The following is a 25,714-nucleotide window of genomic DNA, read 5'->3' on the forward strand; positions in this document are numbered from 1 at the left end:
TTCTTCTAAGGCTGGGGTATGCAATCTATGGCTCTGGAGCCGCAAGTGGCTCTTTCAACCTTCCACATTGGAACTTAATAAGATTGGTTAAAACTTATTTTTAATTAATCCAACTGATGTTTTTAAATATGCAATAAAAAAATCCATGTTCAGGCTGCTTTTAAGTACTTTAATGGAATAAACGGATTCACTATCCACCCATCCAATATTTTTTACATAGTTTTTATCCAATATCATGGAAAATATAGCAATACCCAAATTTTTTGCTAAAACTTTTTTAAAGGAAGACTAGTTCATTTTGGCTTGCTTTTAGCACCCCCTAGAGCCCATTTGTAGAACCAAACACAAAACTTATCTCCTCGCTGTGCCTTCCTCTCTTTCACACCTTTATTGAACAGCTGAAATGTCTCCCCAGTTTTCCTTAGTATCCACAGGAGTGATTCATTACTAAATTCACAGGCTCTGCAGAAGCCTGGTAATCATCTGCTGATTGAAATCAGGCGTGTTGAAGCAGAGTTAAAAACAAAACGTGCTGGATACCGGCCTTTGAGGCCCGGAAATAAGTAGCTCTGCTGTAAATGATGATTTTAGCACATACTGGCTCAAAATGATTGAAAAATATGAAAATGTTGCTACATTTCTTAGCCTAGAAATCTAATCAGACCGTACCAGAGGCTAAATGTTTGTAATCTGCACGTTGGTCCACCGACACACCACTGGAGTCTCTGCAGCCCCGGCCAGTCTGGTGACGTGGCAATCACAGACCTCTATTGGTTTGGTGGGCGAAATGTTACTGTTACTGAGTGAAATTAAGATGGCAACGGCTCGTTTGAAATGACTTTGGCATCTACGTTGAACCATTTAGACCTGGACTTTCTTTGAGTCAAGAGCAGATAGAGGTATTTAAGTTTATTAAAGGTTGCATTTGCCCCGTCTTGGATGGCAGACTGTGCTTTTGATATCTGTAGCAGTAAGTATGCCATGTTGTTTGCTGTCCAATAGCATGTGAAGAGAGTTTAAAAAACAACTACACATTCCCATAATGAGGATGACTTGCCCGGCCAGTAAAACATAAGAACAAAATCAGATTTTTCAAGAATAAAAAATGTGTGGAAAAGAGGTCCTATAACATCTAACATCTAACATCATCTTGGAAAATTTCTCAAATCTGAAGCAAAACAACTTGTAAAGCACTACAACCCATCTAGTTCAATAGGAAGTCATTAGCCTCATTTATAAAAGAAGGCAGCCTATTTTCTGCAAAGCCATGGCGGAATCATAGCCTAGTGAACTAGACCAATTTTTGCCTTGCAAATTTTGGTCTAGGAACACTTCATTGGAACCTCCGCAGCCCCTAGCAGCATTCTGGCTGGTCAGTCACCGCTCTCTATAGTTTCAAACCCATAGAGCTCTGTGATTGGTCCACAATGGTGGGCCAATCACAGTGCTCTATCTGCTTTGTGTACCAATCATAGCGCTTTATCTGTCTTGTGGGCTAATCAGAGTCTTCTGTTTGTCTGGTAGGCGGGATGGTGCAACAGAGTGGAACAGTGTTGGACTATTTGTACTTGGGCTTTATTAGAACCAGGAGCAGACAGATGTGTTTAAGTTTTCTTTTAGAAAAAAGGATGTATTTTCACCTTCTTCATCAGCAGACTACCTCGTTTACAGACATCCTTTGCGGTGCGTACGTGATGTTCATTGTCCAGTAGCAATGAGATCGTTTGAAAAACAACAGTAGCACTTGCCCCACGACCGAGAGCCATCATTGGAGAGTTGCCAGACTAAATAATATATTTGGTTAGTCTGGTTTGCCAGGCTAGTGACCACTTAGGTCATTTATAAGTGGTCAGCCTATTACAGTAATGTGTAATCGTGACCTTTTCAAAAAAGATTACGCAATGGTGGCATAAAGGGGGTATGGGGGCGATCTCTGCACTGCCGTGGACTTACATTTATCATGGACATAACTTGATTTGTATTGTTATCGAAACCACGCTCATTAAGTTTTTTTTAACAAGTCACTTTTAAAGGTGTCTCTACTCCACTGTCCCCATGGAGTCTCTGGTGTTCTGACCTCCAGCTCTAATGGAGAAAAGCTCTAGGAGAACTGCATGGCTCCAGATTGTCATCTCAACTGATTCTGTTTACAAAAGAGAACCTTACAGCATGTGTTTACTTTAATTTTCAATGCAGTTGCTGGCCGGAGCTTGGCAGTAACTCCCCACGTGATTGTGACACCACCCTCTGTTGCGCCAAGGTGCAATCGCTGTTTATAAGACAGACAATTACCACAATCTTGCTATTAAGGCGGAACAAATGCCACAAAATTTGCACATTCGCACATCACTATGCAACGCCAAGCATGGCTTGTTTATAAGACACAGTTTAGGGGTAATATTACACTGAATTGCAGGCATGGTCTGTCTTGTTAAAAGGGCTACTGATACAATGATACTCATCTGAAGATAAATGAAGCACTAATATCTATGTTTATGCTTTAGGTATAATATTGAACCAGATACATTGTATTAATAATCTCTGTGGGGTACAACCTGTTGTTTTCTATTACAACGTACACATTCCATAGACACACCTGACTGCTGGACTCTGATGCTTGCTGATAGTGCACAGCCAGCAAGCTGTCATCCTGGAACATTTCGTTGCACTCCAAGCATTTTAAGCTATGCCTGCACAGCTTTGACGGATCATCCTCCAAGGGCATGGCGGTCACAAAAGGAGCACTGGATGGAGCTGAAATGACTCCAGTTTGGTTTCCACCATCAGTAACCTTTCCTCTGGTTTGTCCTGTAGGAGCTTTTGCTTGAGATGTGGAAGTGGTGAACGTGAGAACAGGTGGTACAGATGAGTTTGTTGTACTGATCATCTGATCTACAGGTATAGGTTTTAGGATTAGATGTGAGCACTGCATGACTACACCTTTGTCCTTGTGGCTTCTGGCATGAGACAAGAGACTACATTTGTTGTAGAACACCAGGCCTTTGGCACAGTGGTTGCAGGTGACCTCAATTCGCACACTGCGTCGTTCATAATGCTGTGTCAGGCTCTTCTCAAGAGCAAATGAATCTCCACATTCCAGACACTTGTAGCCCCGGGAAGGTAGAGAGATACAGGCAGAGGTTGGTGGAGATAGGTTTGGGACATATACAGGAACAGGATTCATGCTACTCAGGACTTTATTAAAAGCTTCCACAACAGAACTTTGAGAACTGGTGAACAGTTGAACCCGAGAGACTTTCTTTGAAGCTTGACCTGCAAGTTTGACTTGTGATTGTTGATTCTGGGAAGGTTTGGAGGTCAAAGCCTGCTGGAGATCACAAGCAACAGAAGACATTGTTTGAGGAAGAAGACTGAGGTTACTAAGATGGACTGTTTTTGGTACTAGTTTGGCATTAGTCAGACTGGAAGCAGGTACCATGACAGTCTGTTGCTGGATTGCATTGGCAGCTTTCAAGATGGCAGTGCTGGCACTTTGCACTGATGCAGCAGGGATGACGGTTGCTTTGACCGTGGTATTGTTGGACAGTTTAAGGTTAATAACTTGTGAACCGGCAGTCTTGACAGCTGACACGGGAAGAAAAGCTGTTGCCACAGGTTTTATTGTCATTTGCTTGGTTAATTCAATTGTTGGCCCCCCACTGGTGGCAACAACCGTTGATGGAAAAGAGGGCCTTGGGGGTGATGAGATAATTGCGCTGGTGCTTACCATGACGCATGTGCTGTTCTCCATTTTCTTTAGACCATCAGAATCAAAGTCTGGGAGGACTCTGGTGACGGTACGTTTGATCTGTCCAGATGAGGTTTTGATTGTTTTGATTCTCACCTTTGGGATGACCGGAGTATTGTCTACATTCGAAGCAGGGGAACCCTTACTGCTGCTCTCACTTGTGAAACCCGAGGGGCTGTCTGGTTCTTTTGTCAGTAGCTTCTTTGCTAACTCTAAGGCTGACTCTGTCTCCTGTAGTCTTTCTGCAGCTGTGGGATTTTCTCTAGATTGACCAGGTTCTTTCTGAGATGCACAAGAATCTAAAGCATCCATCTCTTCAACAGTAATTGTTTTGGAACTGAGTGCTGCTATGGCTGCAATACAAGATGAAAGTTTTGTGGATGATTTGACTTTGGGGACATTGGACCCATTGGACCCAACTCCTGATGACTTTTCGGCAAGCCTGCACTCTGGGCTTTGAACTTTTAGAGAAACTTCCTTCAGGTTGTCCTCTTGTGAAAGAAATAACGATAGACCATTAGAATTAAAGTGTCTGATAGGGCCATTCTTGCTATTTTGATCATGTTTGGTGAGTTTGCTAGTTTTGGGTTGAGTTATATTGTCCATTGCAACAGATTTGGAACTCTGGTTCTCTGCCTCTATAGAGGTTTCACGCCGTTGCTTGTTCTTAGGGTCATCTACCTCAATTTTATCTTCATCATCAAACTCTTCAGCACTAGATATTGGACTGAACTGACCAAAGGTGGACGAATGGTTGATCAGTTTATGTCCCTCTTCTCTGTGAGTTTTGCCTCCATTCTTGGTGTAAGGAGCATCAAGTGACACAGTTGGTGGACAGCCGTTATGGAGTCCATTGCCAACAGAATGTGATTGAGAATGGGAATTGAAAAATTCAGTTTTCTCTGATCCGATCCCACTTGAGTCCAAGTTTTGAATGTTCTTTACAATGACACTAACACCAGCGTCTTTTGCACTGCAGGAGTTGGTTTCATCTTCACAGGAAGTCGTCCCAGCACAAGGTTGCTTCAGATGTCCTTCATGCTCTTCGTGGTGGCCCGATTCAATAGCAACTTTAGGATCCACCATGTCAGGAATGTTAAAGGCCGCTAACAGGTCGTCAAAGTCTGGTGTCTTCATATCTCCCATGTTCCTTTTTCTTTGATGGTGCGTAGGTCACCTGCATCAAAAGGAATGTTTAATTGCATGGTTACTGCCAGTTTCAAGTGCTGATATTAAAACTAGACATTTAGAAATACATTTCCCAACTTGAGGTCTGTCTACTGTTCTACGAATTTTGCAGCAAAATGTTGCAGCAAAATTCAAATAAAAATAGTTTTCCAGCAAGAGATTAAAGAGCAGATCAATACAACTCTCTCATGAAGGAAAGAGCTGAAAGGTATACAAACCCAAAAAAGAGCTAATAAATTCTCAAAATTATCCATACATTCATCCATTTTCGGCCGGGGTCGGGGCCGGGGTTGAGTCGCGGGGGCAGTAGCCTGAGCAGTGAGGCCCAGAATTCCATCTCTCCAGCCACTTGGACAAACTCCTTTGGGTGAATCCTAAGGCGTTCCCTGGCCAGCCTTGAGACATAGTCTCTCCAGCATGTCCTGGGTCTTCCTTTAGGTCTCCTCCTGGTTGCACGTTGCAACCAGGGAGGCATCCAGGATACGTTCTAACTAGATGCCCGAGCCACCCCAAATGTCTCCTCTTGTTGTGGAGAAGCAGCGGATCTACTCCAAGCCTCTCCCGGATGTCTGAGATTCTCATCCTTTCTCTAAGGGAGAACCCAGCCACCCTGCGGAGATAACTCATTTCAACTGCTTGTATTCGCAATCTCCTTCTTTAGGTCACTACCCAAAGCTCGTGACAGTAGGTGAGTGTAGGAATGTAGATCAACCGGTAAACTGAGAGTCTTTTCTTCTGCCTCAGCTCTCTCTTCACCACGACAGATGGGTACAACGCCCACATCACTGCAGAATCTGCACCAATCTGCCTGTCAATCTCACGTTCCATCTTTCCCTCACTCGTGAACAAGACTGAGATATACTTAAACTCCTCCACTTGAGGCAGGACTTCATTCCTGACCTGGAGAAGGCATTCTATCCTTTTCTGACTCAAGACCATGGTCTTGGATTTAGAGGAGCTGATTCTCGTCCCAGCTGCTTCACACTCGTTTGCGAACCGCTCCAGTGAGAGCCGGATATCACATTCTGATGACGCCAAAAGGACCACATCATCTGCAAAAGGCAGAGACTCCATCCTTAGGCCACCAAAACAGATTCTCTCATGATCTAAACCCAAATAATGTTCGGAAATTAGACTTCTGTTCAAATCACAGTTTGGCCATAAGCCTGGACATAAGGATTTCTATCAGTACACATGGTACCAGGGAAGATTAGTCATGTCATGTAACCTGAACTGGAATCTGTGATTTCTGGAGAATCCCAGAATGGCTGGAGTGCTCTAGGGCTGATGTTGACGCCCCCCCACTAATGCACCCGGTCAGACAGTCAGAGGTACTCCAGGGCTAAATTATCGTCCTGGTTGGTCCCTACCTGTGGCTATATGTTTTGGAGGCTCAGTTGAAGAGAAGAGCAGAGCTGTCAACTGGTCACCACCTAGAGGTGGGTTGGATCAGTTGGCAGGGCAAGACGTCACGCAGACCTGGTAAGCCCAACCATATGGTAAGGGCCTGCTTGGAATGACTGCTGAAAGAACATGCCGCAATTGCAAACTTCAACCCCTGTCTGGCTCGGCCAAGGAAGTGTGCATTCAATCTCTGGCTGAGCAGCTAGGAAAGAAGAGGTGGGCCTTGTCAGGGACTGCAAGATGACCAACAGTGCTGTCAAATGATAACTTTTCACTAGTGTTGCAGTTCTGACTTGGTTCAAGGTTTATCAGCCCTCTGAAGGGCTCTGGGGGACCTTGGGGAGCCCAAGCATTTGTCTGTTCTGCCTATCAGCACACCACATCTCTGACAAAGGCTTTTACCAAAGTAAAATTATGTTTATAGATTTCCTGACTTAGAAATAAATCAAGTGTTAATCTCTGAAACTGTCCAATGTCTCAGTATTTCGAAAACTCTAGTATATGACTTAACATTTTTCTTTTAGAGACGCAAAGGTTTATAGAGTTTCTTGTTTCCCTACATTAAAAAGTTGAAATCCCATTAGTTGTCACATACTCTGATGTGTGTGCAAAATTTGTTCTCCTGGGGGAGCAGTGAGCTGCGGACATAGTCGCGCTCGGGAGCCATTTGGTGGTTTTACCACCCCCAGTCCAACCCCTTAATGCTGAGTGTCAAGCAGGGAGGCATTTGGACAAACAGGGAGGCATTTACGTTGTGCCATTATCAATGGAGATTAGCCTTTCAAACACCACTGCATATGAGTGGCGCTGAATTTAGTGCCTTTGTTCTCAAGAGAAATTTGCACCATGTTTGCTCTGCTAGGATAAATCTTTTTGCTTTTGAAAAAGAACTGTGGATTTGTAAACAGCTTTTACTGGTCTACTAATTGTTTTGGTGAGGTTTTGGCACCAAAATGACTTGATTCAATTTAGAAAACTAATCTGTCTGTGTTGACAGACAAAAGATAAATACTTTAGTCTCATCTCACCCTAAAAGCATACTTTTAATTTAGTCTATCTTCCTAAATTATTCACACTTTTAACTATCCTGACACTTCTAGTCTTGAGGTGGTGTATTTAAAGTCACTGCAAGATATGTACTTTCCCTGGCGATAGGGGGCAGTACATGCCTAAATCATTGCAAGCAGCAGCATTTTTGTGTTCAAGTAAGACCTTACCAACGCCAGCCGACAGCCGTTTGATCACGAGCAGCAACGAAGAGGTAAATGTGTAAAACAACGTCGTTAATAAATAACAAAACATTTTAAAATATTGTATCGTCATGTATTTTAGACCGATTTTTATAGTTATATGTTACGAAGCCTCCAATATTTTTCAACAACTGGGCATAATTTAATTCATTTTCAACAACATTTCTATGGATATTTCCAGAGATTAACCGTAAAAACTGTATCATCACTTTAAAAAAGGCAAAATAAAAGCAATTACCCCTCCCTTCTTTCCTTTTACCATCCACACATGCTCTGTGACTCATGGTAAATAGTTACTCTCATACGATTTCCTTTCAAAACATCGATTCGCCTTTGAAAACACATTTTCTTGCCCATCGATTTTTTTTAACTGACCCACTGAGTTTTTCTGTGCTTTCATGGCAGCATTATCTTCCCATATTTTGTTCATATGTTTGAAGTATTGTCTATTAAATGTGGTATTTGTTTTACATGAAAGGCACACTTGGCAGTTTATCTCACTTTTAGTACCCCTGGTGTCAGTTTTTAATTCTCTGTGGTCAAACCAAAAATGAAACCTATCTCCTCACTGTGCGTTCGTCTTTTTAACACCTTGATCTAACTGCTGAAATGTCTCCCAGCCTTCATTAGTATCTACAGGAGTGATTCATCACTAAATTAATGTGATGAATGATAAATGACCCATATCTGTATAGTGCCTTTCAGGATAAGAGGACTCCAAAGTACTTACAGTGTATCATTCATCCAGTCACACACACATTCACACACTGGTGGTGATGAGCTATATTGCAGCCACAGCTGCCCTGGGGCACACAGACATGTGTGACTATTACAAACATATTTCTTTGATATATTAAAGCTCCTGCCCCATTAGTCATCATACACTCATGAAATTATATCTCAGCATTTGACCCATGCCCGTGGGGAACGGTGAGCTGCATCAGTGGAACTTTTGGTTGGTTTAACCCCCCAATCCAACCCCTTGAAGCTGAGCATCAAGCACGGAGGTATTGGGTCTCACTTTTAAAGACTTTGGTATGATCAGACTGGGATTTTAACCCCAATCTCCCAGTCCCAGGGCACAAAACACTACCACTAGGTGACTGAGAAAGTTTTATTATTCTAAACAGGCTTATACATTTTAGGTGATCTATATTAATTCAAAATAAAATAAAATAAAATAAAATAAAATCACTAATTATCCTCTCATAAATTAGAATTAACAGCACAACTCTGCCTCATTTTTATTCAATCTGATTCTCTGTAGATTTCTCAAAGTGTGTAAACTCTATTGATCAAAATTAGTGATCATGACCTGTTTTATAACTGAGCAGCCCTACAAAACTGACCAGACAGTTTTAAATACTTCCTGCCATCAGACAGGCTCTCCTTACTTTTTATTCTGAAGTGTAAATATGAAGAGGCAAACAGATTATTTAGCATTTTCTAAGCAATCAATTTAGTAAAATAACATGAATGACTTTTTATGCAAGAACAAACATAAAACATACATATTTGTCGCACGCATTTTTATTTTTGTGGCTGTGAACAGTTGAAAGGGGTCTGTCTCTGTGTACGATGGCACATTTATGGAGCTGCAAAAGCAGTTTGATCCAAATGTGACACGTCTGCAACACACATGGCTTACAACCCCTGAAGCATCACATCTACTTAACAAACCCCAACGTTCTCGTTTATATCCATAGCTAAGAATGACGAAGTAGATGAGACAATAAAGACAATAAGAGTTGTAATGAATGGCAGGCTGAAAGTCCGATGAGGGTAAAAATGGCTGCTGAGCTGTGTGGAGCTGCAGCAGGGAGAGAGCGAGAGGCCTAGTGGAAAGAACAGCTAGACTCAGCCATGACAGCCAGAGCAACCTGACGTAAGGAGGTAAATGAAGGGTTAATGCAGAGAAATGTGGAATACACAACACAGAATGCCTCTCGACAACAGCAGTTTAATGCACATGCACTAAAAACCTCCATCCGCTGTTAAAAACAGCTACTTTCCGAGTAAACAATGGTGGAGACATGCAAGTGAATCAGCAGCTCCTCACCCTCTTGTCTCCGTCCCTCTCCAGCCACTAGCCAAACCTTCTTTCCTTCCTTCCATCCTGCAACAGTCACAACACTACTAACCCACAAAAGCCATCCACCCCACCCTGTCAGGGGGAAAAATGTCTTCTCAAACAGGCAAAGGCCCAGAGATCAGGGTCAAGTTACATCCAGGCATTTGGAGAGAGATGGTGGTCCTGGTGAAGATCGTCTTCAGTTATTCTCTGACACATAAACAGAAACATAGATCATGCTCCTGGGTGTGAGAGTGAGTGTGTGTGTGTGTGTGCTCTCAGCAGCATTCCCAGGCAGCCACGTCCCCCTCTGCCCTCGTCCCTTCCCAAAACTCCCCTCTGAGTGAGCTGTGCAGAGCACGACTCCGACTTTCAGCCGGCATTGAGCCGCGTGTGCCATTGCAGATAGAAGCTGAGCGCCGATGGGCTTCCATGGAGCAGTCTGGGTTATCTGCACCCCCATGGAGCATAGAGACGGCATTGTTCCTGTCAGCCCTCATCCTGTCTCAAACCGGTTTCAGCTGGTTCTGGATACCCAAGGTAAAGCCTTGTGCTGTACGCGCGGCCTCGGCAACACACAGGAAGAAGTAGCCGTGTGCCCAGCTCCCAGAAAACACTGCTATGTGCATTTTGTCAAGAAGACGAGGTGAAAGTTTGGAGATTCACTGATAGTTTGATGCACAACATTAAAGCTGGATCACAAAAACAGCAATGATGAAGCTGAAATGGATGATTTGGGGTAGAGCTAACAAAGACATGAATAAAGCAGTACTAGGAGTGTTATTGTGATAACACAAAGCACAAATAAATGAAGAAGAAGAAGAAAATATCATTTCTATAGCACCTCTCAAGATAAAAATCATGAGGCACCTCACAAAAACAAAAAATGTAAAAATATAAAAAAGCATTTAGAAAATGTTAAAAAATATATTTAAACAAAAATACACAAATTGTGATTTAAAAAATGTTAAGAAAGAGAGAGAGTGAGCAGGAAAGAGGGAAATCAGTGGATCCTGAGGAAGGTGGAATAGGTGGGGAGAGCAGAATAAAGAGAGAGTGGTTGAAGGTGATAGAAAAGCCAGCTTGAACAGCTGAGACCTCAGCTGCTTTTTAAAGGAGACCACTGAGTCCACTGATCTCAGGCTCGTGGGGAGAGAGTTCCAGAGTCTGGGGGCCACAGCAGCAAATGATCTGTCACCTTTGGTCTTTAGCCTGGTGCTGCACAACCAGTAGGCTTTGATCACTGGACCTCAGGGACCTGCTGGGGGTGTAGGGACTAAGAAGATCACCAATGTAAGATGGTGCTTGTCCATGTAAGGCCCTATAGACCAGAACCAGGATCTTGAAATGAACCATGACGTTGACTGGCAGCCAGTGAAGCTGGAGGAGAAGCGGGGTGATGTGGGTGTATTTGGAGGACTTGGTCAGAAGCCGAGCACAGGCGTTCTGAACCACCTGTAGACGGTTCAGGGAGGTTCTGCTCAGACACGTGAAAAGAGAGTTACAGTAGTCTAAGCGTGAGGAGATGAAGGTGTGGAGAACTGTCTCAAGTTCAGAGCAGGACAGAATGGGACTCAGCTTAGCAATTTTACTGAGATGGAAGAAGGAAGAGCGAACAAGAGAACTGACATGAGAATCCAGGGTGAGAGCTGGGTCAAAGGTCACGCCAAGATTCCTGACAGAAGGTTTGGTGTGGGAAGCAAGCTGACCAAGAGAGTCTCTGACTTTGGGAACCAGCTTGTCTGGGGCACAGATGAGGATCTCAGTCTTATCTTCAGTCAGCTGTAGAAAGCTCCCAGCCATCCAGGTATTGATAGAGTCTAAGCAGGTGTGTAACAGCTGCAGCTTAGACATCTCATGGGGCTTAAAGGAGATGTACAGTTGGAATGTGCAAATGTGAGTTTTAGTGTTATGGAAGAAAATGTTGATTGTTTCTTTAAATGTTTCAGAAGAGACACCCCCCCCCCCCCCCCCCCCCGTGGAAATAAGACGAGGAATAATCTAGCAGTCCATGCATCTCCCTAACTGGATGTCCATCTCAGCAACCCCACAAAAACACACACACACAAATACAAAAGCATGCATCTTCATGCATATATGGAGGTAAACGTGGCATACCCTTGTTGGGATTTTTCCACTCTCAGAGGGGAAAATGTTCTTCCTGTAGAGGCCTCACCACTTGCTTTTAACTGCTTCCTATTTCAGCCTCCATCCTCCTCCCCCACCTTCCCGTCTTTCCCTTTCCCTCTCTCCTCCACTGGGCCCGTCCTAGATCTTAGTCCCATTCGAGGCCTGCTTTTTTCCTGAATCCCTCGCCATTAACACCATCGGCATGGCTGTCCACGGAGGGATGGACAGTGGGAGGGGGCGGTGTTCGCCAGCGAGTCGGGCCTTTTGTCTCTGTGTGTGCAGTGGGGTGAGGGGACTCTCTACTCTGGCTCAGGAGCAGCAGCTGGTGCAGAGAAAGGGAGGGAGAAAGCCGGGAGGAGGTGAGGGAGACAGAGGAAGAGAGGAAATGGAGGAAAAGGAAATGAGTATAATGCAGGCTGGAGTCTTTGCAGACTGGTCATGTGTTAGGCCTTTGTCCTGGAGCAGCCTCTCTGAGAGATCTGAAAGACATTATTACACACTTTGATTCAAAAATAAATGTCATTTTGTGTACGACTGGCCAAGTTATGTACTTTGTATTTTAAGGTCTTGTGCCATTTTTGTTGTTTGATTTGGAGGCATAAACAAAAGATTTACTAAAATTACATCTGCATGCAAATAATACATTTATACCAGCTATGAGCTACATGTATGACCTCAAATTTACATTAGATGCAGATACAGGATTTATTTTAAGAAACCTACCTGTCAGTCTGAAGAACGATGCTTTCAGCTGAATGAGACTGACTCTCTTGGGCCTTGTTTCATCTTCTAGACAGATGCAGCCAGCTGTGATGCAGCACAAGCTGCATCTCCGTTTGTTATGAAAGAAGCGATGCAGATTTGTTCTTCTGCATTCACAACGGCGTTTTAGACTCTACAAGGGCAACTGAAGAGGAGCATGCAATGATACATGATAAAAGGCCCTTGTGGTGCCTCCTGCCCGCCGACACTGTGACAGATTCTGTGCAGTACATGCAGGAGGCTGAGACTGCTCCCCAGCCCCCTTACATAGTGACGTCATATTGCCTCCATTCATGCTTGATAGAAGCAGGGCTACTAAAAGCTAGCCATCCTAGCAGATAGTTCCATTGTTCACTGCAGTTCTTTAAAGGCAGGGAGGAGAAAAGAAAAGTTGTCAATTTTAAATTGCATCTGTTGCATTCTAACTGTTCCAGTAATGCATTTTAATAATTTGAAGGAAAAAATGTACAATTAGATTTTTTTTATTGTCTCATTTGCCCTGACTCAACTAAAAGCATTTATTCAAATCATTTTTCGTTTTTGGAATAATGCAATGCAACCATTAAGGTACTCTCATGAGTAAATGTTACATCATCTAAATATCTAAACTACTTTGGATTGCCTTCTGAATGTCCCCAGTTTCTAATTAAATTGTTTTTGCAAACCTGTGATAAACTGGTGACCCGTCCAGGATGTCTCCCACCTGATGGCGTCTGGAGTCAAGCAGATGCTGTCTGCAAATGTAATGAAGATGAAGCAATTCAGAAAATGGATGGATGAGTGGATGGATGAGTGGATGGATAGACAGATGGAAGGATGACTGGATGGCTAGACAGACGGATGGATGATTGGATGGATGATCACAACATGCCCTATAGGTTATTAATTGTAAGTCGCTTTGGATAAAAGCGTCTGCCAAATAAATAAACATAAACATTAACATAAACATAATGGTTAGATAGATGGATGGATTGATGACTGGATGGATAGATGGACAGATAGATGAATGGATGGATGATGGTTAAGATGGATGGATGGATTGATGACTGGATGGGTAGATGGACAGATAGATGAATGGATGGATGATGGTTAAGATGGATGGATGGATTGATGACTGGATGGATAGATGAACAAATGGATGAATGGATGGATTGATGAATGGATGGATAGATGGACAGATAGATGAATGGATGGATGATGGTTAAGATGGATGACAAATGGATGGATTGGTGAATTGATGCCAGATGGGTGGATGGATGGATTGGTGAATGGATGACAGATAGATGGATGAATTGATGAATTAATGGATTGATGACTGGATGGGTAGACAGACTGATGGATGAATGGATGGATGACGGTTGGTTGGATGGATGGATGGATGGATGGATGGATGGATGGATGGATGGATGGATGGATGGATGGATGGATGGATGGATGGATGGATGGAAGGATGGATGGATGGATGGATGACAGAGGAATGGGTGAATGGATGGATGGATGGAAGGATGGAAGGATAGATGGATGGATGATGGAGGAATGGGTGAATGGATGGATGGATGGACATAGACTTTTGTGGTTGTAGGCCTATTTAACATTAAACATCAGCCAGGGATGTTACTGCAAATGAGCAAAACTAAAAAAGCAACGGCTTCATAACGGTCCAATCACAGTGCTCTATTAATTTGGTGGGCCAATCACAGCACTCTGTTGGCAGGCAGAATGTACCTGGAAAAAACAAATTGTTTGAAAGTTTGAAAGACATTCTGCAGCACAACCGAGGTCTGTCTATGTGTCTTGGCCAGACTGTGTCTTTACTCATATAGATGGCTTGCCAGGCTAAATGCAATGTCACCAGCAAAAGGCAGCAGTCGTAGGGCATCCAGGGGTCAAGTTGACTCAAAATCCTTAATATTTCTACCAAAAATGAGAAACTAATGGCAGTGAGAATGTTTAAATAAAATGGGAAATTTTGTAGACTGGAGCTACTGTAAATATTTCAGGGAAATTGTAACTAAAATATACACCATAGAGCAAACCGATCGTTTCACTAATTTAACTTTAATAAAGACTGATATCTATCTATAATAATCCTAATTATGATATGTGTTTAATTGTATTTACCTAAATGAAAATATGACGACAGATTGAATTCATTATTACTTTTTCCCTAATTAAAGAACCCATAAACAGGTCTAGACCTTTGCACCAACACAACCTAATTACAGCAGCTGATTGCACGATGATGTGTGTGCTTTAAATGGAGCTCTGATAGATGATTTCACCCCTAATAATAAACTGTCTGATTTAATTGACACTTTGCCAGCTGAAAAGCTAGCCTTAACTGTCTTTTCTTAAACTCCTCATAAAACCGACACCGCCATCAGACCCCTTAATGTCTCACAAGACATTGAGGAGAATAGACATGATGACTTGAACATAGAAAGGATGTTATTATTACAGCTCAAAAATTGAAAGCCTTTATTGTTCAAAAATACATATGTCAAAAAAGCCCAAAGATATTTGTTTTAATGCATTTAAAATATAAAATAATAAAAATATTAATTTTCAAAATAAATTCTAGTAAATTAAGTTGCTTCTTACAAAAATGTGATAGTTTCAATGTTCAGGAGTTGTGATTCAGGAGGTGAATTTTGCCTAAATTCACCCTACAGTGCCCTCTAGTGTATAAGCACAACTACAGCAGACCCAAACATTTGGACTAGATGTGGTCTTAACTCATATATGATGTTACGTGCAGCCCAGGACACCAACTTCTGGAGATTAATGGTTTAAAAAGTTCACTTTAATCAGTCCAGCTTAATTGCATCCGTTTCCACAGAAAACAGGCTGATGCAGCCTTTGATTGTTCAGTGATTTGATTTGCGTGGGATTTATGAAGTGGCTCTCGGTGATGTTGATGAAGACCAGGCAATCAGAGCTGAGGCGTTAGTGACACACAGGTCATTGAAACCCCTTTCAGCCTCTTTGCACGTGCTCACACTGAAGCCACATGCTCATTTCGGCCATTTTCTTTCATCCTGCTTGTTTTTGACTTCATCAAACTTGGTCTCTAAGGGTGGCGTTGTGTGTTCACCTTACACTATTTAAAAGCCAGTTATAGCCTGACAAAGGAAATACTTGCACGTTTCAGAGCAGAAACCGTGTTCCTGGTATTTTAGAGTTGTTTTGCTGTGTTCTCCTGTTGCCTCCAATAAAACACACAAACACATATTTCAGATGGCATGGCCCTGCGTGTCATACCTGTTGCTGCCCTTTGAACATATGTGACTCATACTGTTTTGTTAAGGTCATCCTTGGAGGGAGATGTGATATGTTTCGAGCCATATATACACTCTCTGTTATCCTGCAGGAACGTGTGTGTGGGGTTGTGACCCGACCATACCCAGAGGAAGCTCTCAACCTTTTCAGCACTAAATGTTACTTACCTTTGCAGACTCCTCATCCATCCTCCTTCATTCCTTTTCTTTGGTCCGCTGTAAGTCAATACCATCATGCAAGGGATCCGTCAAGCATAACTGGACTCAGGCTCATGCATGCTCACATTGTTGATCTCAGACAGTATTTTAGCAGGAATGTGCATCACAAGTTAGTGTTTCTTCACAGCTAACCACAATTTACGCCAATGGTGTCATCAGTGGTGAAACTGGAAACATGGGGGCAAAATAGGTGCAAAAAGTCTGCGGGCTGGGTCTGGGAGATGCTCGCCCTGCAATGAGGCAGATGACGGGGAACAGCGTCTCTAACACAAACAATGGTTGCTGGAGAAGACAAGCATTTCCATAACTTGTGTTCTGGGCTCCATTCTTAGTAAATATGTGTAAAGTATTGAATAAAATGTTATGCTGCATCACTGACTTTATTTATTCTCTCACAATTACAAGTGGATCTTCAGAACCGTCTCCTAGTGTATTATGGGTAAAACTCGTCATCCACCAACATCATCATCATCATCATCATCATCATCATCATCACTTGTCAACAGATAGCAAACTAGGTGGCTAATGGAGGAAAGGAAATTGATTTGGTGTCAGGGATCATTTCAGTTCCATTGTCAGGACAGACAGACATTGTCAGAGAAACTGGACATCATTTAACCACTGGTTGGTTAGATGCTGCTGCTGTCTATCTTTGTGGGAACGTGCACGGTGTCAGAGAACTTGACTTTGTTCCTGTCCTGCATGGACTGAAGGTAATGTGGGCGAAGCATGCCTCACGGCAGTGATCCTCCTTTTTGCACAAAATGTGGCCACTCATGGAGCACGAGTCCGGCGTAGAAACCCACATCTAATCCAAAACGTTTGGGTCTGCTGTGGTTGTGTTTGAGGATGGATTTTATCAAAAATATCGGAAATTTTGACCAATAAATAACAAAAAAAAAAAAAATCTAATTGAGAAGTTTCTGTACCGGCCCTCTTAAAGCACTGGGTGGGAAGCTGGACGTTCCCGCAGCCTGGGAGATCTCTGACAGGTGAGGTGGGTGGAAGGCCACGACCAGCCGTCCTGAGATTATCTAGAATTCACAGCTGGCCAGTCTACCATTATATTATCATTATATCAGTAAACTGGCACTAAATGTCCAGCTACCAATTACAGGGCGCCACAGCTAATATGTTATCGAGATCTTTATGGATTTAAAGAGCCATTTACTTTTCCCCCGGCCCGGCTCTGATTTGTTCTAATGTTCCCAACAGCTGGAAACCTCGTCTGTTGTGACCTCCACACACTAGATGTTGCTTTGGTGTTCATGTTTCATATCCAGCCTTTAAGTTGCAAAGCTCTCCAGCAGGGGGGGGGTTGTTGCCCCTGCTTACCCACCCCCACCCCCCACCCCCCCGTGGCTTCACCTCTGGGTATTACATGTTTTCATTTGATGGGTAATTTATTATGTTTTTAAAACAGATGACAACGAATAAGCACTGAGGAGCAAAAAAGAAAAATATAAGCAGAAATTAACAAGTAAAGGAATCAAACCCAAGCAGCATCACAGTCACGTGACAGACAGGCTGCAGATGACTTTTTAAAAATTAAATTATAATCACGTTTGTTCATTTGCATCACAAATCTCCTGGTTTGAGTCCATTAAATAAAATATAGTCAGGGAATGCTTATAATGAGGTTTATTAAAGGATTTACAATCTCAAATGTAGTCTGCAGCTGAACTGAACAGCTGCATTGAAAGATGTCTTTTGTAATCTGATTTAGGGAAGCCACAATAAAAATTAAAAAGATGCATGTTTCTAAAAACAATCATTTGAACTAAGTAAAGTAACGTCTCCAGAAAAGGTTTAGAAAAGTGAACCCTTCAGTGGAAATTCTGATTGATCACCTTTACAAAAACGGCAACTTGTGAGGATCGCGCATCCACTGAACGAGCTTTTGTATTAAAAGTGAGTTAGACAATTTCTTCTTTTTTAAGTGAAAGTGTTTTTCCACACTTCCTGAGACGCACACTCCTCCATCATGACGCAGTGACGTTACCTCCTGAATCACTCTGAAATATGTGCGTAAATATCATCAATCGGGAGCCTAATTACAGAATATAAGCGATCATTTGTCTGCACCGTTTTCTCATTTTGCGCCGTGGCAGATGTTTTTGAGTGTGAGCCGCCGACGCACAGCTGGATCAGGAGGGGCGCGTAAACTTTGGCCGTTCCAGTCAGACGCATCGGGAACTTCGGCAGCTCTCTGCGTCCTCGCCCATCAGGAGACACCGAGTATACTGCAGATTTTATAGCTCAAGTTAGAACAAGTTGATTTGTCGCAGCGTTCAGGATTAATTCAGCCCATTCGGTTCAAGCCTGACATTTCTGGTATCATGGGAGGAGTGTGCCGGTGTTATTCATGGACTTGCAGACCGCTCTGGCCACTTTTTATGTTCCTGGCTGCTGCGCCTGGTTTGTTGCTCTGCTCAGAGAATCCAGCTGAAGTTGTTGGGAAAATGTATCCACGAGGAAATCACTGGGCAGTAGGTAAGGAGAGCAAGGACAGGTTCAATGTCTGCTATTTGTCTGGTTTTACCCTCGGAGGGGATTATTAAGGAACAGAACAAAAAATGTCCTCAAAATCCTGCAAAAGTAAGCTCTTTAATACAGTTTTTAGAGTTCCTGATCATTTTAAATGTGATATATACCGGAAATATTTGCAGCTGGGAGGTTTAAAATGAACAATCATATTTCCATTTTTACATAGTCTGAGTCTACTATTCCAGTCTTGTTTGTAACTATTGATGTTAGTCATGCAACGTGAATACAAATATTAGAACCCATTAAACTGCTTACCCATTGAAGCAGATACAAATAGAGCCAAAAGAGCATGACTGTGTTTCATTTTCAGGTCATTTGATGGGGAAGAAGAGCATCAAGAGCTTGCCTGAGCAGCAGGAGACCAACAGTTACAGCCTCTACCTCACACCCTCACACTCAGCGAGGATCTCTGAGCTGGACCAACAGGAGCCACCTTTAGAGAATCTGCCCACACAAAGACAAAGGACGCTTCAAAGGCTCTTCCACAGCATCTGGAGGGAAGTCGATGGAGAAAAACATCTCCAAGAGGTCAGTTTGTAGATTTAAACGTTCTTTTCAATATTTAATCCAGCAAGAAGGCAAACTCAAATAACATTTTTTTATTTATTCACTGTTCTACAGATGTCCAACCTGCTTCTTCTGGCTCTGAAACTGCAAGAAAATACCTCTTTGTGAATGCAGAACAGGTGTTGGCTGCACTAACTCCACTCTGTAACCTCACATGTGAACATTTTGTGCCGTTAGAAAATATATAAATAAATAAATAAATAATGGTTTCATGATTAGTTTTCTATATGCAAATGAAGCGCTCCGACTGACCGGTGACAAGGTTGTGTTACATAAAAATACATTTAAATTGTGATAACTGCATTGTGGATGTCAAATCATGATTCACACATCTTTGACTTTTATAAAGCGTGCACACACACACACACACACACACACACACACACACACACACACACACACACACACACACACACACACACACACACACACACACGTCTGTCTTTCTATCATAGTGAGGACCCTCCATTGACTTCCATTTAGTTTTGTGATTTCACCATGCCCAACCCATCCCCTAACCCTAACCATAACCAACACTGATCTATTCCTAACCCTAACCTTAACTAAAACTTAATTCACACTATACCTCTAACTGGTATGGTAAGCTTCTGGTATGCTTCTAAAAAAATTGAGGACCAAAAATGAAACTTTGAAAAATGTCCTCACTTTGTAGAGAAATGGGTCAAAATGGTCTTCAGTGTGTAGTATGTACAAGAACACACACACACACACACACACACACACACACACACACACACACACACACAGCTACTGGGTATCTATGAGAAACACTTGTCACAATAAAAATAGTTTATTCCGGATTCTTCAATCACCAGATGCAACCACTAGATGGCGCGCTTTATCAGTTTTATTAGCAGCTGCATAACAGACACTTTGCAGTAAAGCTGGCCTGGCGAGCCAGACTAAATAAATGTATTATTTAAAAATTTGCAAACTTTGCAAAGAAAGAATTTGGTCTAGTTCACTAGGCTAGCCTAAAGCATGGCCACAAGTGGAAGTAAAAAAAATAAAAACGCTTTCAGAGCAGATTAAAGTCTGGTGATGGGGAGAGGAAACCTCACACAGATAAAAAACAAATAAAATAAAATAAAACACCATGGTGTGATGTTTCTGTATGGAACAGTTGAATAGCTCTCACTAAAACAAAAAAGAAGATACTAGATGAAAACGTTTGATGAAACGCATTTCTTTGAGGCCAAAGGGAGGAAAATAATCCTCCATTCCTTTACTCATTTGTTACAGATGATGCAGAACAGAAAAACTAACCACTTTCAGCCCTTATCCCAGGAGGCAATGTGAGTCTGTTTATGGGAGTTAATGAGGAGGAAGTCAAGGACTTTAGGATCGTATGTATAAATCATCCACTCTGTTTATGATGACAGATTTAAACTCATCCAGTTTTTGGAAGTTTACTTTACTATAACCTCAAAATCAACAGTTTGCTTGTTTTTATACAAACGCTGATTGTCAACAGGGAGCCTGAGTCCTTTCCGGTCGGCTCATGGGTTCCCGGAACAAAGAAAAACTTTGCCTTACGTCCCGAAACACAAAAAAAGTTCATAATTAAAACAACTACAAATCAGACGTCGCACATATGACGTCACTGCAGAAGCTCTTTTCCTACAGCGTAGCTGCTTCCTAGCCAGATTTATAGTGTTTTCCTCACGTTTAATGCTCTTTTGTCGTCCTGGAAGAAGGATTTGAAACTCACTTAACTCACAGCTACTTCTACTTCCCCGTGTCTGGCTTGATGACGTCAATATGGTGAGACGTACATTTGTAGTCCTCTAGGTCTTTTCACGTAAAGCCTAAAGTAATTACTTTAACCTTTAACCTTTGCTGCCTGATGAAAATGAGCATTTCCTTGGCATCAAAGTGTGCTTTTAAAATTCACGGACAACCTATGTTTTAACCAAGGCACCTATCAAAATCATTAGAAAATAACTTTTATCGGCCCACAGGCGCTCTTTTTGTTTGGCAGTATAGAGGCCCACGTCACTTGGATGGGCATGAGTCCTTGTGCTGTCAGATTTATTCCTTTATTTGTTTATTTGCTCTGGGGTCAGAGATTGCCACCACTAGAGGGCACTATATGTAATAATTTTCATTCTACAATCCGAAAAAGATCAAATTTGACAGCAAACACATTTTAAGCAGCAATTGGATGTATTTTGGTTTTTTGTTCATGATAAATTAACCTTTCATCAAATTAACAACATTAAAGATGACAACTTTTTGAAGGCAATTTGGAGAAATTATAAATGAATGAATTGAATTTTGATGAAGGATTTTTTTGTAGACAGAAAAAAGAAAATCTAATTTTATCATGAAAGTACACAATCTGAATCAGACGGTTTTTGGCGCCACTGAGGAAAACAAACAGAAGCAGCGTAATATTAATATGTTGTTTTATGGGACACAAAGAAGAAACAGAGCAAAACAAATTACAGAGATTGTAAATAAAAGACACACAAGATAACAGGTTTTAATTTATTATAATTTACAGGGTTTTTATGAAGCGTCTCACGGGTTCTCTGGTGTGTTTTCAGGAATTCTCAAAGTCGTTTCTTTAAAGGCAAATTCCAGATCTGACCATCGCATCTGCAGGATGATAAAGTTTCCTGGGAAAATTCAACGTGTCCATTTAAAGCTCCACTCAGAATCACCACGACTTTCCAATAGACTGAATGTGTTCCTTAGCCTTCATCCTCAGACAGGCAATGCTGGAGTTCCTGGGGTTAACAGAGCACTGGTATGGTGGGGGTGGGGGGCATATGGAGCTGATGTGGGGCAGGTGAGGACTGTGTCCCAAGACTGGGGAGCTGAAGAAAGAGGCCGGCAAGGAGGGAGGTATGGATGGAGGAGGAGGTGGAGGAGGTGGGGAAGCAGCGTATGTGCCTGGGAGGCTGTGTGAGCTGCTTATGAAGCCTGGCAGCGACTGCAGGGAGGCAGAGGAGGTGATCGGGGTGGAGAGCCAGGGGTCCAGTTGAAGCCCGGAGGCCAGGCAGCTGGTGGAGGATCGGCTGAAGGAGAGCAGGGAGGAGGATGGGGTGTCCTGCAGCTTAATGGAGCCCACCTCCAACTTCTCTTGGCGACGCCACTTGGCTCGACGGTTTTGGAACCACACCTACAAAAGAAAAAAATATTTAGGAACCTTCTGAGACCCAAAAAGAACCTTAGCTGTTGGAGACCCCTGGTAGCCAGTGGTGTCTCCAGAGAATTTTCATAGGGGGCGCCAGATGGGTTAAACTGTCGGGGTGGCACCAATGGTTCGGGTGACTCTAGTTTACTCTGTCGCTGTGCATTACATCGCTCCTTCATTATTTTTCATTTAAATGCAAAAAGTAGATGTATACAGAACCTTCCCCTCAAATTTAAGAAATTCAAACATAAAAAAAATTTTAAAAAATAAAAAAACAGACGAAGTTCTAAACGTTTCAACTTTTGATTTAGATTTTATTATTTTAGAATTTTAAAACAATTTAATATGCCTGTTTGTGTTTCAACAAAAAAAAACATTGGGATTTAAACCTTTGAAGACATCAGTGGTGCCCGTGATCATCGGAGCACTCCAGGCAGTAACCCCCAGACTGGAGGAGTGGCTAAAGCAGATCCCGGAAAAACATCTCAGAAAAGTTCAGTTCCAGGAACAGCAAAGATACTGCACAGAAATCTCAAGCTCCCAGGCTTCTGGTAGAGGACCTGAGCTGGAAGGATGAGACCACCCGTGGAGGGTGAGAGACATTTAGATAAAAATGTGAAAACATCATTAAGATGTCTCTCACCTTAATAAACTGGACATTAAAAAAATCGGAAACAATTCTTGACTTTAAATCAGCTGTTTGCCCTTTATTTAAACGTGTTGTGTTTTTTCATGTTTTTGTTATTTTGGTTTATTTGTCTTTTAACAATGTTTTAACTTTAAGGTCGTTGTGATTTTAGGAGCTTTAGAAATAAACTTTAGCAACTTAATCACATGTAACCTATGTATTAGTTTGTTGTTTATTTAAGACCAAATTAATGATGGGGGTTTCTTTTAGTTTTGATCAAAATCAATCAATAAAAATCTAATTAAAGGGCTGAATGGTCCCGGTTATAAGATGCTGCGGGTTTTACAGAACCCACCTGGACTCGAACCTCTGGCAGGTTGACCTTCAGGGCCAGCTCCTCTCTGCTGTACACATCCGGGTAGTGGGACTTCTCAAAAGCCCGCTCCAGTTCGTGGAGCTGGAAGGTTGTGAAGGTGGTTCGGTTCCGGCGGTGTTTCTTCTTGTGGCTTTCATCGTCGGACAGTTTCCCGTCCCGGTCCGGTGAATCCGGGCCCACAGAGGGCTCACCGGCGCCGCTGCCGCAGCAGCACGCACCTGCGGGGAGAAGACCAGCGCTGTTAGGACTCAAACAACGAGTTTTGACTTATTATTATTACTATTTTATTTTTATAATAATAATAATAATAATAATAATAATAATAATAATAATAATAATAATAATAATAATAACTCAGATCAACCTTTTAAAAAGGGCGTAATTGAGGACTTCCATTCAAGGGCGCGCCTGATGTTTTTATTTATCTTGGGTGAAAATTACATTTTTAGGGTTACCAACAGATTCAGAACACTACTCTAACTGAGCCTATATTATTTATTAATCGGCTAAATAAAAAACAAAATGAGAACAACTTACTGTCACAAGTTTCTGAGAAGTGACCTTTCTTCCTTTGGGTCACAACCTCATTCCGGCCGCGCTCCGCGTCTCTGACTTTTTCTATCACGGAGCAAGAGGAGGACTTATGGAAGAGGATGTCCTCCTTGAAGCCCAGTATGGCCTCGATGCTGTGGACAGTGGACGGGTTGTTCCCCGGACTCTGCACGGAGCGCGCGGAGGTAGACTCATCCATCATCATCATCATTTGGGAAGTTGATCCAAGAAGCCACATTGGTTAAAGTCCCGAGTAGCCAGAGTTTTCCAACTTTATCCCGCTTCTGGTTTCAGTCCAGGAATGTTTGGGGAAATTACGCACACGTTTTCTTCCTCATTAGTCATGATGCTTCTTTGCTGTGGGGCTTTAAGTAGCGAGGCACCCCCTGTGCGTGACGTCACAGAGGAGACGTCCTGTTAGATTTGGTCCTGTTGGATTTAAAGTGCGTGTGTGTGTGTGTGTGTGTGTGTGTGTGTGTGTGTGTGTGTGTGTGTGTGTGTGTGTGTGTGTGTGTGTAGAGGGGTGGGGGGTGTCAGGCACCAGCCTTCACTGTCCCATAAACTCCTCCCCATCCCAAGTGCATGGGTCTAAACCTACTTACATAAATCTTAAAACCATCTTTCCACATCTCCAGATGTCATTTTTCATGTCAGTTTATGGAAAAAGAGGAAGATTAAAGCCGCAGATTAAGATGCAACCAAATCATAATTACATGATTTCTGATCAGGGCACGGATTGCAAGATGAAAGCTTAAGATTTAATCAAACCGTCAAGATATTGTTGCCAAAATCTGATCGGACTTTATTCAATGAAATTTTTGTTTTGTTGATCTACAAATACAAGTAACTAAAAGTATTATTGGAAAACTAATAAAAAGCAATTAAACAGCCATTGAAAAAAACATTTAGCCTTTTGAACAAAGTGTTGTGCCAAATAAGGTGACAAAGCCCAACCAATAACAGTTTTAGGCTGCGGCCACTTAACAGCAAACAAAGATTGACAGCAGTGTGGTAATCCTGCTTAAGGGGATTACATCATTTTACTCAAAAGAGTTAAAACCTCTAAAACTATTCAGATTTTCCTAATTAAAGCAGCTGACCTTTGTTAGCCACACAGACAACCAGGCCTTGAATAGAAGCGAGAACTGAAGGAAGAAACAACAAAATACACAGCTCAGCTCTACTTATGGAGCTAAAACACTCAGAGATTAGCTTTTGTTTGGTTATTTGGTTTTTGTGAAGTTTGACTTTTTCAACTCATCAAAGCAACATCAAATGCAGATATTGTCCAACAGTTGGTTTTTCTTTGGGATTTATCACTTGGTTCTAAATCCAGATGTGAGAATTTAAACTTTTGTTTTTTATTGATTAATTCAAACGAGCGGAGACACATGATAGACTTTCAGATTATTACTCATTAGCTCCATTTCCCGGCCAGTCAGCCTTAACAGCTGTTTGATCACCAGCCCAATGAACTATTGATCCAATTGATGTGTAAAAATGTCAGATTTATTATAAAATAAACTTTTCCCTGTTTCCATCTGCTTCTATGTAAGTTTTGAGTTTGTGAAAATGACTTCATGAGCTTTCAGGTGAAACTAGTCAGGTTAAAAACTGGGTCTAACTCATCCATTCATCTGCTTATCCACCCACCCGTCCGTCCATCCATCCATCCAAGTTCCTATCTCTAGAGCGTCTTTCACTCTGCGTACTGCTTCCAGATGGGCTGCCATCCACACTGACTGTGGTTCGTGCTCTAAAGATCTCTAGAAGTCTATTCCTACAAAAGCACTAAACGGTTAGAAATCGACACGACACGTTTAAACATATA

At 42.2% G+C, this 25,714-nt stretch overlaps 3 protein-coding genes across 6 annotated transcripts in view; 1 reads left to right on the top strand and 2 right to left on the bottom strand.

Moving 5' to 3' along the window:
* Positions 1-11,919, bottom strand: part of znf532 (zinc finger protein 532) — a 23,990-nt gene extending 12,071 nt beyond the window's left edge. The window contains exons 1-2 of one of the 3 annotated variants that reach the window (XM_070552368.1): positions 11,780-11,919; positions 2,597-4,925 (exon numbers count right to left, since the gene is read on the bottom strand). In XM_070552368.1, the coding sequence (XP_070408469.1) occupies positions 2,597-4,894 (2,298 nt within the window). In that variant the 5' untranslated portion in view covers positions 4,895-4,925; positions 11,780-11,919. Of the gene's footprint in view, positions 1-2,596; positions 5,101-9,649; positions 9,787-11,779 lie in introns of those variants that run through there. The other 2 variants (XM_070552369.1, XM_015942893.3) reach the window with 2 other exon arrangements.
* grp (gastrin-releasing peptide) lies at positions 9,858-19,406 on the top strand. Of its 2 annotated transcripts, none has more exons than XM_070552376.1 (3): positions 9,858-10,201; positions 18,908-19,125; positions 19,219-19,406. In XM_070552376.1, the coding sequence occupies exons 1-3, from the start codon at positions 10,084-10,086 to the stop codon at positions 19,270-19,272; spliced, it is 390 nt and encodes a 129-aa protein (XP_070408477.1). In that variant the 5' UTR covers positions 9,858-10,083; the 3' UTR covers positions 19,273-19,406. The 2 variants fall into 2 exon arrangements, with proteins under 2 accessions (XP_070408477.1, XP_015798385.1); XM_015942899.3 differs by lacking the exon at positions 9,858-10,201 and adding an exon at positions 18,162-18,543.
* Positions 19,407-21,576: 2,170 nt separating this feature from the next.
* Positions 21,577-24,306, bottom strand: rx3 (retinal homeobox gene 3). The gene is made up of 3 exons (XM_054744428.2): positions 23,869-24,306; positions 23,311-23,549; positions 21,577-22,312 (listed from the first exon to the last, which is right to left on the bottom strand). Exons 1-3 carry the CDS (start codon positions 24,119-24,121, stop codon positions 21,848-21,850), a joined length of 957 nt encoding a protein of 318 aa, XP_054600403.2. The 5' UTR covers positions 24,122-24,306; the 3' UTR covers positions 21,577-21,847.
* Positions 24,307-25,714: the final 1,408 nt, after the last annotated feature.

This window comes from Nothobranchius furzeri, chromosome 6, assembly GCF_043380555.1.
Source record: "Nothobranchius furzeri strain GRZ-AD chromosome 6, NfurGRZ-RIMD1, whole genome shotgun sequence".
Taxonomy (NCBI): Eukaryota; Metazoa; Chordata; class Actinopteri; order Cyprinodontiformes; family Nothobranchiidae; genus Nothobranchius; species Nothobranchius furzeri.